The sequence below is a fragment of the Mustela erminea genome, chromosome 11, assembly GCF_009829155.1.
Source record: "Mustela erminea isolate mMusErm1 chromosome 11, mMusErm1.Pri, whole genome shotgun sequence".
NCBI classification, from domain to species: Eukaryota; Metazoa; Chordata; class Mammalia; order Carnivora; family Mustelidae; genus Mustela; species Mustela erminea.
This window is the reverse complement of record NC_045624.1, coordinates 85,767,226-85,780,792: the sequence shown is the minus strand read 5'-3', so window position 1 is coordinate 85,780,792 and position 13,567 is coordinate 85,767,226. Positions and strand designations below refer to the sequence as shown.

Below are 13,567 nucleotides of genomic sequence, written 5' to 3'. Positions count from 1 at the left end.
GACACTGCTTAACGTTTGCAGTTTACAGAAGTGGTAAGCACCAGAAACAGCAAAAAGACTGTGGAAGGTTTGGGATAATGGAATAGGATTGGGTTGTCCTCTTTTTAGGTAAACAGATTTAGGGAGGGAGGATATTCTTCCATGATAATCCCAACTATAGGCAAAGAAAGGATCTTATGCTAAGAAAACCAAATGACTACATATAATATTTATAGGGTTTGTCATGGAGAGATATTCCAAGGAATTACAAGTTCATTTTTTAAAGGAGAGATTCTTAAAACTTGCCTCAGTACTATTTATCTCCATTGTCACTTCCAATTTCCCAGTTATCTTTTAAAAGACTTTTTGAAAGCATTCATATTACTGAACATCTTGTTAAAAATTTTCAGTCAAGTCAAGGAAGCCATGGACTTCTCTTCCATATCCATTTTCTCATGCATCATTTTGATACTTTGAATACCATTGCTATTACTTTACCAAATTCGTGTTGGTCTTTCAGGACAACAGAACATAAAATAATTTTGTCTGGTATAAACCATGGTACTATGGACTTTCACATACTGAATATATTAATACTTTCACATTATGTGAAGATAAATAAAACCTATTTCCATTTCCACTACAATGGAGAATAAAACTGCGTATAGAAATTCTGCATTCCAGCTAAGCTTTTCTCAGTTGTCAACCTTGTTGCCAAAGTTTTGTTAGGAAAATTTGAGGTTTGGCTGTGCTTTGTACATATTGTTATGTATGGATTCTTAAGATTGCTTTAATAATTAAATATAAGTCATTCTTCATTGAGAAGGCATTTTAAAAATTATAGGAAATTCCTTTTATTTGAAGGAGAGTCCAGTGTATTTGATGCTCTCAGTAGGCCTACTCAGAACACTGTAGTTTTTAAAATTATCATTACTAATTATAATTATCAGCAAAAATAATAATTCCTTATTTTACTAAAATGAGGATAACTGTTTTCCTTTCTTTGTAATCAAATCAAAATTTTACTCTCACATTTCAAGGGACCACAGATTATTTTTGGCTCACATTTATCTATTTAAAATTACAAAATTTTAGAAAATAACAAACTATATTTCAATATAATCATCACCCAGCTTCAACTGTTATTAATTTATGACCAGTCTTGTCTCTTCAATAGCACCATTCACTCTGGAACCCCTATTTTTTTTTAAAGATTTTATTTATTTATTTGACACACAGAGAGAAATCACAAGTAGGCAGAGAGGCAGGCAGAGAGAGGGGGGGAAGCAGGCTCTCCACTGAGCAGAGAGCCCAATGCGGGACTCGATCCCAGGACCCTGAGATCATGACCTGAGCTGAAGGCAGAGGCTTAACCCACTGAGCCACCCAGGCGCCCTGGAACCCCTATTTTGAAGCAGTCCCCAATCAGATCATTTCAACTGCAGATATTTTAGTATGCAGCTCTAAAAGAGGGCTTTAAAATATATAATTATGATTATCAATATCCCACCTAAAAATAAATGAGTTTCTTATTCAATATTTTCTTACTCAATATTTACTTAGTCTTCAGTATTCACATGTCCCTGTTTGTCTCATAAAACATTTTATCATTTTTTTCAAGTTAGGATATAAATCAATATAATTGGTTGATATGTGTCTCAAGTTCTCTTTAACTTTGAGGTCTCAATGTTAACCTTTTCAGATGAGGACTAAGACACAGAGAAGTTATGTTACTTTCCCCATAGACATATAGTCGGTGGCTGAACCAGGAAGGAAGAAAGGCCACGTGGGGTGGCCTGTTTAAATTCTTCTGTTGCTAACTCTGTTACGTGCTTTCCACCAGAGTTCCAGGGAGGTATCCTATAGGATCTAGGTCACTTTAAAAGGACACCTTACCTTTATCACATTTGTTTGGGGTCATAACCTGTGGTCCAGACACTTTCTCCTCTCATTCCAGTATTCAGACCCCAGCGTTTTGTAAGAAATTTAGAAGTAGGGAAGACTAGGTGACAGTAAATAAGTAAATATTCTTTCGTGGGTAGATTAATGTTACCTAAAAATCCCAAAATGTCACAGTCATTTAGTGTCCTACAAATTCCTAGTGTTAATTATAATCACCGAAGGAATTTTCTACCAAAAGGTCTGGAATGCCTAAATTAAGAACTCCCAGCTCGCTGCCAAATCAGTGGTCTTCCAGCCTTTACCTGCTATTCAAGACAACTCGGGTTCTCAGTAACACATCAGCTCCAGCAGGAGATAACAGTTCTAGAGGCAGTTCTCAACTAAGAAGCTATCGCGGCCCCCTCCTTGAGTGGCAGTCCTTCCACCTGTGAAATGAGTCAGTTGTACAGAGAAGTTTCTAAGAGTCATCCTCTCATTTCCACCCCAAAATTCAACCTCCTTCTTTTGTTCATAGTTCAGTGTCTTCTTCATGAGGATCTCCTCCAGAGGAGGGATCCCCTGGCAGACTACCCATCCCTTTAATAAAAGCCCCTCGCCATAAGTAATTCATTCACATTCCTGGTACCAAATTTCAGGCCTCCTCTCTGGAGCCTACTTTTTCTCTAGCTCTTATCTGGATGCCATGGGTGTCACCCATGGGTCCACTCTGTTCAGGTGCGCTGATCTCTACTTCCTCCCCCGTGTACGCCTACCAGTGGGATCGCTGGGTCATATGGTGACTCCATGTCCAACATGTTGAGAAACAAAAACATGTTCTCCCCAGCAGCCACGCCAGTTTGCATTCCCACTGGCAGTATATGAAGGCTCCGCATCCTTGCCAACACTTGTTACTGCTGTCTTTTTTTATTACAGCCACCTAGTGGGTAGGAAGTTGTATCTAATTTTGATTTTGATTTGCATTTCTCTAATGACTAATGATGTTGAACACACACTTATCAGCCATTTATAGAACTCCTTTGGAGTATTCCCACTTTTTCCTAACACAGAAAAATAGGCTCGTGGAGGAAATTGTTTTCCAGGATAAAGGCAGGACCTTGGCTGCCAAGGGAAATAATAGAGGCAGGACCTTGGCTTCCTTGGGACATTGTAGAGCCTCTAACTAAATACAGAGGGCCAAGGGCTTCAGCTAGGACATTAACTTGCTGAAAGAACAGACAGACTTGGGTGTACACACAGCAACAATATACACGGCCTTCCGTAGCTGAACAGCTGCTCATATTTAGAGGTCGTGGTAGGGATAGGATGATTTTGTACAGTTTGAGTTGGTTTTGAGTTTACTCATTGAGAATACATTGTAGTAACAAACCAAGAGATTCTTGCCTTCTCTCCGTTTCGTGAGACTTACAGCCCTATGACAGGGCGCTGAGCTTCAACTTTTTCGTTGAGAGTAAGAGGAGTGGCTATATTTACTAGTCCTAAATATTTTATGTATTTCTGAGCGTAAAGGAAGCATCAAGGAAGAGTGAAAAGGTTTTTTTTAAATTCTGTATGGTTCCTATCACAAGGCTTTTTTTCCTGATGATGAGGATGACAAGAGGACTTTATAGGTAGAAAGAGTAGTCCTGGAAAAAAGAGCAGATACAAAGACTCAGAAATGTGTTTAGAAACCTATTAAAAGGTGTGAAGGCAATGTGGGGAAAAATTCCCTGGGAGAGCAGAGATGGAAGCCGTACTAGCGAGGGTAACATTTTTTAACTTCATAGCAATGGATGTTCAATTATTAAACAACACTTATGGAGCACTTAGTATGTGCAGTTGATGGAGAGGAAATGATATAAATTCAGAAAAGAAGCAAAGGGAGACATTTCAAGGATATGGAAAAGGAGAAATATGCTCTGGGGCCACTTTCCCCAAACTCCAAGAAGCAGCAGCTGGTGGTGGCTGTCATTATAAGGAAGCTTCAGGATAAATGATGACACCTGCCAAGGGACTTCACCAAGACACTCACAGGTCTTGGTAAACACAAGCTAATTAATTTTCACAACACCCTTGTGAGGTGGGAAGTAGCATTTTCTTAGTTTTACAGATGGGGAAGTGTCAGCACATAAACATAAATGATTTGGCCCCTTTATATAGTGAAGTTGTGACAAGGTTGGGACTAAGAAGTCCTAGAAATTCAACTTCCAGACCTTCATTTTTCAACTTATATTCCAATTCATCCCCTTAGTGAAAGTGTCTCCCTTTCCTATAAAATAATATTGGATAGTATTTTTACCCCTGTTTTATGGGTACACAATTACTAAGTGCAGTGTTCCTAAGAATATAAAATCACATTTGAGACAGGGCCCTAGAAGTCCTCTAAGTTAAACCCCTCATTACTTATGTTAAATTATTCACTGCGGACACAGGACTGACTAGTGCCAGACTACAGATTAGCGTCCCTAAATATCTGTACTCTTAGTGGCCAACTCTGGTTTTAGTATTTTCTGCACATGGTCTCCCACTGTTTCCTTTTCTGTGGAATGCCACAGAGTTGTACAAACTGAACATGTCATGGTTGGAAGTCCCCATAAAAGCTATCAACCCCAACAATGTGTCTAGCTCTTAAATCTTCTCTACAATCTCTCTGTTAAGTGGCTGCCCAGACTGTGATTCAACACAACCAACATTCAGAAAACCGCCCCCTACTAAGCACCTCATGCCATCTCTCAACTCCTGGGAGTTCTTCTCCTGCTTTGACAGCCATCAAATCACTGCCCCTTCCAGCACTGACCCCCCGGTCCCTGCCCACCCACCCTGAAGACATCTCTTATTTGATTATTCCAGGCCATATTTATTGCTGTCAACTTACTATTCTTTCAAAAAATATTTATGAAGTCCCATCTATAGGTGTCACCAACAATAAAACAATAAACAAGAAAAATAATCCAAGATAGGAAACTATACAAAAATAAACACTTGGAATAAAAAGTAATGAAGGCTTTGATGGAGTATCCTAAAACATTAGGGGAATGAAGATTACCTGACTACCCTTTATAAGAACTGGAGATACAGAACAGTATTCCCTGAAGGGATAGAGATGTTTCCTGCCCTTCAGAAATTTATAGTCTGAAAGAAAAGGAATATAAGTGTTGACTTGTTATTAGAATCCAAGTAACCATGTGCTATGGAGATATGATATTCTACTATGTTATTTATAAAATGTTGCTGCATGTAAACAGGCATAACTATTAATGAATTTCATCATTAAGAAGTAACTGAACAGGAGTGCCTGGGTGGCTCAGTTGATTAAGTGTCTGACTCTTGATTTTGACTCAGGTCATGGTCTCAGGCTCATGAGATTGAGCCCTGGGTCAGCTTCATCAAACAGAGTCTGCTTGTCCCTCTCCCTCCCTCTCTGGCCCTCCCCTTTCCCCACTACCCACTCTGCTCAGCCCTGCATGTTCTCCCTCTAAAATAAATAAATCTTAAAAAAAAAAAAAAAATTAACTGAATAGCACAGCACAGCCCCAGAGGAGCCTCTTCAACTGCTAATTGTGAGAATGGTGGCTCCTTGATACCAACTCCTTGAAACTTTTTTTTTTTTTAAGATTTTAATTATTTATTTGAGAGAGAAAGTGCATGCATTCTAGCAATGGTAGGAGTACAGGGGGAGAGAGAAAGAGGATAAAAGAATTTCAAACAGACTCTGCACTGAGCATAGAGCCCTAACATGGAACTGGATTTCACAATCCCAAGATCATGACCTGAACCAAAACCAAGAGTCAGATGCCCAACTGACAGAACCACCCAGGTTCCCCTTAACTGCTTGCACCTATAGAGCACCTACTAAGTGCTAGGCACTGTGCAGAGAGGGTATAATGTTGAGAAAAGGGGATTAACACTGTTCCCTTGTAACTTGCTCTTCTGAGGAGGAGGCAGACATTTAAGAAATACTTTTGCAAATAAATATATAACTATAATTGTGATAAATACTATAAAAGGAAAAGAACAGTTTGCTCTGGAATAAATGTGATTTTTAAAGGGACCCAAAAGAAAATTTCTCTGAGGAGCTAAGACTGGCTCCGAGACCTGAGGGACACAGAAGGGGTAACCAGGCAGAGAGAGGAAGGAAATGTAGGCAGAAGATGGGAAAGAGTGTTGTGAGCTCTGGGAATGGGAGAAGGAGCAGTGCTCCAGACTGAGTAGCCGGGATGGAGTGATGCAGGATGGGGCCCAGGAGGAGTTTGGGGTTGAAGTTAAATGCCACAGGAAGTGAGGGGAGGATGTTAGGTAGTCTATGGGAGCTGAGGAACAAGAAGTATTATGGAAAAGTCAGTGCATAGATGCTCAGTAAGCAAATATCAAAAAGAACTATTTATTTTCAGAATGGAGATCTTAGTTCTGGTCTGTTTCTTTTCTAGTTTCTAAACTTAATGCATATGTTTTTAATTAGAAAATACACAACCCTTGCTGTTGTTTGGTCTTTGTCCTGCTCAAAACAAATATCTCTCAGTCAAGTGATTAACAGTCTCATAATCCATGAAACAGGGGTGACCGACTGGCTCAGTCAGTGGAGTATAAGACTTGATCTCAGGGTCATGAGTTCTAGCCCCATGTTAGATGTGGAGATAATTTAAAAAATAAAATCTTCAAAAATTAATCCATAAAATAAAACTTTGCTTTTTCTAATTATTTTGTCTACGGGCTTCTGAATGTTCACCATCCTTTGAGCCTTGAGCACTGTTTGGACTTACTGCCATCTAGTGTCTCTGAGAACGTAAGTTTATTTGTGTTTCTGAATAAGACACTTCCCAAACCTGTGCAAATGAGCAAATACCTTTCTGCTTTTGGAATGGGAGAATCTCTGTTTTGATTTTATTTATATTACATTTGAATTAATGAACTCCTCAAACTCAACACACACAAAACAGATAATCGTATCAAAAAATGGGCAGAAGATATGAATTAATATAAAATAAGTCTGGCCACATTACCCTCTCTATTTTTTCTCCATCCAGTTATCTACAGTTTCATGGATCCCTCTGATTTATACTCTTACTGTCTCTTACTGTCTTAAGACTTCCATTCCTCACGAATGCTATCAGAGGTGGGCCAGTATGCCCACTATACAAAAGTGTCTGATCTTCAGGAGCACATAGGAGTTGAAGTCAAGCTTTCCAAGTCAAATGCAGAGTGGCTGGGGTGGCTCAGGGTCAGACATCTTTCCCTAATTTGCAAATAAAACTTAGCAGCCGCCCTGGTGTCATTCCACAATGGTGCCCACCCAAAATTCAGGACTCACTGTTCCCCTGAGGCTACTGGTTAGGATTAGTGTGGGTTTCTGTTTTCGTCTGTTTTTACAAGGCTGTGAAAGATTCTTAACTATTATCTGTGAAGATGATATATTCTCAAGCTATTGCAGTTCAGTTTGGTGTGGTGTGGTTAGAGTTTTGCCTAGGCAATTACAATAACGAACACTTTTCTCAGAACGTGAGTTAGAGACGTACCCGCATTTTCATTGCAGCTATCTGTGCACTTGTTCAGATATACCAGAACACATTTTCTTTTCCACCACATCCTTCATTATAATTCTCTTGTTCTTCAAAGGTCCCAAGCCACTCGTTTCCGTTGGCATCAACCAGCCCCTTTTGACAAGCAGCAGACATGGGCCATAGATAACGTCTATATCGGGGACGGCTGTATAGATATGTGCAGTGGCCACGGAAGGTGCATCCAAGGAAGCTGTGTGTAAGTCCATTGGGTTTTCCTCCTTCCGTAGGAAGCTCCTGACTCTTGTTCCAGCTGGGAGATTTTTCCGAACCTGGGTCTGTAATCACTCCAAAGCTGCCAGTTGTATGGTTTTCTTGAAATCTGATAACTGTAGAGCTTATGGATATGGTATCTTCCTTCTTGCTCAGAGATCAGGAACTGAACAATAACTATTTTGTCAGGCAAAAGGTGAATTAGCATCAACTGTATTTTATTTCCTTCTGTGTTCCTATGATACCCCAGAAAAGGATGTTGGAAGAGGTTCAGGAGTTCAGTATATTCTGACCAAAAATAGTATGTCGTAAGTATTTTTCTCACTTAGGCCTGAATGTATGTAATAGATACGTATTACTTGTGGTTGAATTGGTATTCCCTGTGGTTTGTATAAGAAGGTTTTTAAATGCTTGCTCAACTTGCCATTAATGGAGAGACCTAATATTTTACTTCGCGAGCCTTAGCATCTTTGGAAGGATCTAAATAAAGTGTGTGTGTTTGTGTGTGTGTGTGCGCGCACATGTCTTATGTACCACAGGCCCTTGTGCTTTATTTTCAAAGATTTTGCGTTTGTTAGGGTAGTATGAATGAAGATGCTGATAGAGAATTCATACCCCCTTCTCCGCTAATCTCCACATGCCTGGGGGGGGGGGGGTCTTTCTTTTGGATAATGATTCTAGCCCGTATCCGGAATGACCTCTGAGACCCCAGAGCCTCCATCCTACGTTCACATTTCTTCCCACACTGAACACGAAGGTCAGTCCTTCGGTCAAAGATGGCAGATACTACCCAAAGCACCCACTGCCTTTTGGAACATAGCATCTTGGATTCCTAATTGACCCAAAGCCTCTTTAAAAAGACCAATTTCCTAAGTTATTAAGACCTACCGGTTCAGTTTGGCAGCCACAATTTCTTATCTGCTTGCTAGAGCTGTGTCCTGTAGAGACGGGGCTCTAGTAAATCCTCTGAAGCTGCTTCTTTCCCTATAAGCCCATTCCTATTTTAGGAATGCCTAAAGGCAGTTAATTCACAGATTATTTCTAACCTAAAGCACTGTTTAGAAAAGCAGATGAACTCTGGAAAGCTCTGTGAAGATAAGTAAGATTTCATCATCCCAGACTAGGAATAGCAGCTGTCTTCACTAGTTTGAGAACACAGTTGTGGAGGTTTTGTTTAATGTTGACTTTTCCTTTCTTTTCTCCATACCCAGCTGTGACGAGCAGTGGGGTGGCCTGTACTGTGATGAGCCTGAGATCTCCCTTCCAACCCAACTCAAAGACAACTTCAACAGGGCTCCATCCAGCCAGAACTGGTTGACTGTTAACGGAGGGAAACTCAGTACCGTGTGTGGCGCCGTGGCTTCAGGAATGGCTCTCCACTTCAGTGGGGTAAGCATTTGGCTACTGGTCATTCGTTTCCACATTGGCTGAGGTTCCCCCGAAAGAGCTGAGTCTCTGTTAAAGCTTAATTGGCAAATCAAGATGAAGAATTAGACACGCTAAATGCACAACCCTGATGTGAACTTGAAACGTTACACAAATCAGGAAATACTAATTATTTCCAACATGTTTCCCATTGCAACTCAGTCGAGACCATTTAATTATGCAAGGTAGTATCGGCACAAGGCATATGTAAGCACACATTAAAAAGGACTTAAGTGACTTTTCATCCTCGGAGAGAGGGCTTGCACAGTGTGCGAGGGTCTTCCATCCAGATGATGCTCTAATTGAAAACTCTTAAGCTTGCAACAGATTTGGGATTTAAGGAGCCAGGAATTGGGAAAATGGGCTTCAGTGTTTCCTGAACCTATTAACAACAGTTAATTTTTCCTTTTTTTTAAAAAAAAAAAGGTTTTATTTATTTGTCTGACAAAGAGAGATCACAAATAGGCAGAGAGGCAGGCAGAGACAGAGAGGGGGAAGCAGGTTCCCCGCTGAGCAGAGAGCCTGATGCGGGGCTCGGTCCCAGGACCCTGACATCACTACCCAAGCCGAAGGCAGAGGCTTAACCCACTGAGCCAGGCACCGCCAGTTAATTCCTTCTATAAATTATCAAAGAAAGAATAACTGTCAGTAATGACTAGACATTTTTATTTGTAGCAAATTATTTTGCAATGACAACAGCAATGTTAGAAAATTTCTTTGATGGGGCTCCTAGGTGGCTCAGTTGGTTAAGCGTCTGCCTTCAAGTCAGGTCATGATCCCAGGGTCCTGGGATTGAGCCCCATGTGGAGCTCTGTGCTCAGCGGGGAGTCTGCTTCTCCCTTTCCCTCTGCTTCTCTCTCTCTCTTTCTCATAAATAAATAAAACCTTAAAAAAAAAAAAAAAGAAAAATTTCTTTGAGAAATTTCTTTGAGAAATTTTTTGGTCTTTCTAATTGCTGCTGAAGACAAAGTGTTTAAAAATATAATTTCTTCAACATCATGATTAAATACCCTTCATAAGCAATTTTGTTTTTCAAAAATTACAAATTCATTGTCAGGTCTTTATTTCCCTAACATTCCCTAGCTTGGAATTTGCTTTTGGTCAAATAAAGTGTATTATTTTTCAGTGTTTTAGCTGACAGTAACAATACAAGATTTCTATAATCCTTAACACTAAGAAAGCACGTTTACAATACTCTTCCTAGCGTAGGCAGAACTCCCAAGAGGCCAAGTTTTCTGCATGTGTTCAACTGAGAAATATTGGGCTATCTACACTAATAAATTAATATAGATGACACTAAAATCAGCTATGAAAGTTTAAATAAAAATCATTACAACTATTATCTGTAATTAACAATTAAATTATATGAAATCCTTAGATGTAGTCATTTTAAAATTTCATGTTAAAATAGTTATCTCAACATGCTCTTTTATTAATAGTTATTACCTTTTTAAAAAATCTAAAAATGGGGACGCCTGGGTGGCTCAGTTGGTTAAGCCGCTGCCTTCAGCTCAGGTCATGATCCCAGGGTCCTGGGATCAAGTTCCCCCTCGGGCTCCTTGCTCAGCAGGGAGCCTGCTTCTCTCGCTGCCTCTGCCTGCCTCTCTGCCTGCTTATGTGTACTCTCTCTCTCTATCTCTGGCAAATAAAATCTTTTAAAAAAAAAAATCTAAAAATGCCTGTGAGTAACTGGAAATAGTTTAATAAAACAGAATAGTTACTTTAATTTCAGCTCTCAGTTTGCTTATTAAAAAAAAAAGAGAGAGAATCTCCTTAGAATAATCACTCTTTGTAAGTAAGTTCTAATAATGAAATTTCAAAGTTTAGCAGATATTTGCTGAGTACCTGCCGTGTGCTGGAGGCCAGGCTGGGAGCTTGGATAAGGGAGAGATGATGCAAACACCAATATTACAATACCATGGGACTTGTATTACAAAAGAAATATAAAATGATGGAAGCCAGAGAAAACCTTTAACCTGCACTTACGATTCTTTATGACTGTTTTTGTTGGATTCTGCTTTTCTCCCTTAGGGTTGCAGTCGACTGCTAGTCACCGTGGATCTGAACCTCACTAATGCCGAGTTTATCCAATTTTACTTCATGTACGGATGCCTGATTACACCGAACAACCGTAACCAAGGTGTTCTCCTGGAATATTCTGTCAACGGAGGCATTACCTGGAACCTGCTGATGGAAATTTTCTATGATCAATACAGTAAACCTGGGTTTGTATTCTGTTTTATCTTTAGTAATGAGTATGTCGAGCAAAGAGGATTGATGAGGTCTGCCAGCTTTCGTCATAGGGACTGTGAGTGACCTGGAACCATACCCATGCGTAGAGATGCTTCTGAGACTGCCATAAAGATAAGGTTTCTGAGCTGAGTGTGCAGCTGGTTTGGGTTTTTATTTTAAGAACAACTAATTTTTTAATTCTAGAATAAGATAAAATATGTTATCACAATGCCAGTCGTGAATAGACCCAGTGCAAAAACTCATGTGAATTAATGAATATATGGTATTAATTTCAACGACATTTGGGAAAATCGAAACAGGAAAACAATATATTCATTCATTCGTTTATAGAGTGTTCAGTCCTATAGAGAATCGAGGACTTGGAAATAAACAGGATAAATTGTAAATATCTTTAAGAAGCACAGAGGCCATTTTTGAGTATTTATTTGAAAACTCTCACAATGGGTTTAATAAACACAATGTATGAGTCATTTAAAATATATATATTCTCAGAGGGCAAAAAGTGATCAATGTGACCAATGATAAAAGTTAAAAAAGGGTCTTCAAAAGTAAAATAGCACATTTATTAGAGTGGAAGAAGGAGAAGAGAGAAGAAGGTAAGAGAGAGAGAAAGAAGAAGTCTGGAGGAAAGGAGAGAGCAGAGCAGAGGGGAAAGGAGGAATGAATATAGCCCAACCAAGAAACATACAATAATTAAAAGCACCCAAAAAGGAAGACAACGCATAGATAATCCCTCAGTGCATGGCAAACCAGGTATGGACTAAAAATTAGGTAAAGTAAAAACAATGAAAGAATCTTATAAATGTTCATTTAAACTCAGTGTATCCATTAAGAAGTTGTTGTGAATGGCAGAAAACCCCAAGTAACTTAAACAGAAGGGTTTTGTTTTCTCTCTTATATAAATTAAATCCAGAAGTAAGTAACCCAGGACTGCTACAGTGGCTCCACAAGCATCAGAGACCCAGGTTCCTTCTACCTATTACTTTTGCCACGTTGGACACATGACCTCTGTCTCATGGTCCAAAAGGGCAACTGAAGCTCCTCCACATTCCCTCCTGCAGAAGGGAGGATGGGCGGGAGGGGCGTGCTCGCTCTCTCCAAGGACACTTCCTACCAGTTGCCCCCATTTCCATTCACATTCCATTAACCAGAATTTAGCCACGGAAACACATCCAGGTGCGAGGGAGTCTGGGACATACCGTCTTTATTCTGGGTGACTGTTCACCTTGTGAAAAAGATAGGCTCCTATTATGAAGGAAGAAGGCGGAAATGGCAGTTGAGGAAATGCCAACCACAAGCAAATGTTTTTAAATCCTACACCTGTGTTAAATTTGGACACCAATAAAGGAATCCAGAGAAGCTTAGAGGAACACAGTGTAAAAGTGCAAAAAACATGCTCATCTATTAGTAGAAGACAATAGATAAGCCCAGTAAGCCCAGTAAACCACTTCCTTAGTCTTTATGGAAAAAGTTATAAAGACTCAGGTATGAGTTCTTGAACATTTAGCATAATATACAGAAAAAAGGAAGTTAAGTTAGGATATAATCAGAACTGTCTGATCCACTTTCCTTCTCTCAGGGAGAAACAAATTGACCAAATTACGAACCGTTAGTCATAATTTATTTAAACTTCTAACAGCCTTAGTTAGATAAATTTCCATTCCAAAAGTTTGTAAAATGTGGTCAAGGATTTATCAGAGAAGGGAAACTAATTTAGAAATTGGAAAGAAAAAAAAAGATAAAGATCATTGCTCTGGGTAAAGAAGTCTGACTGTATGTCCCTCCAGGAGCAGATAGATTTCTGGTATTATTTGATACACTTTAAAATGTTAAACATGCCAAATCAATGCAGATAAGTTCTAGAAAGATCTTACAAGGTGAGCATACAAAAAGGGGGCAAGGAGAGGTGCAGATGAATTTCAAAACTGAAATGCATGGGGAAATAAACTTTGGGAAAGACTATTTGCCTAGGCACTGATGGTCTCCAGAGTGACAGTAACTATACAGGTAAGGATCTAGGATTCACAGTCTGTATTTTCCATGTTTACCCTTTAGTACACAAAATGCATCTTGGTATTGGGATACACAAAATGAGGGACATAGTTCAAAAAGTATTTAAAATTCAAGTACTGAAAATCCAACCAAAAGCATTCTTGATTTGAATGGGTCTCAATTGGTCCCCATCTGGAATATGGCCTACTCTTCTGATCTCTGTACTTCAAGAAAGACATAGAAGAGAAAAGAGGAAGGAAAAATAAAATCAA

At 39.4% G+C, this 13,567-nt stretch overlaps 1 protein-coding gene across 3 annotated transcripts in view; it reads left to right on the top strand.

The window, feature by feature from the left end:
* Positions 1-13,567, top strand: part of RELN (reelin) — a 497,367-nt gene that overhangs the window by 443,265 nt on the left and 40,535 nt on the right. For all 3 annotated transcript variants that reach the window (XM_032304615.1, XM_032304614.1, XM_032304616.1), the window contains exons 47-49: positions 7,471-7,611; positions 8,837-9,014; positions 11,082-11,275. In XM_032304615.1, coding sequence (XP_032160506.1) covers positions 7,471-7,611; positions 8,837-9,014; positions 11,082-11,275 — 513 coding nt within the window. The remainder of the gene's footprint in view (positions 1-7,470; positions 7,612-8,836; positions 9,015-11,081; positions 11,276-13,567) is intronic.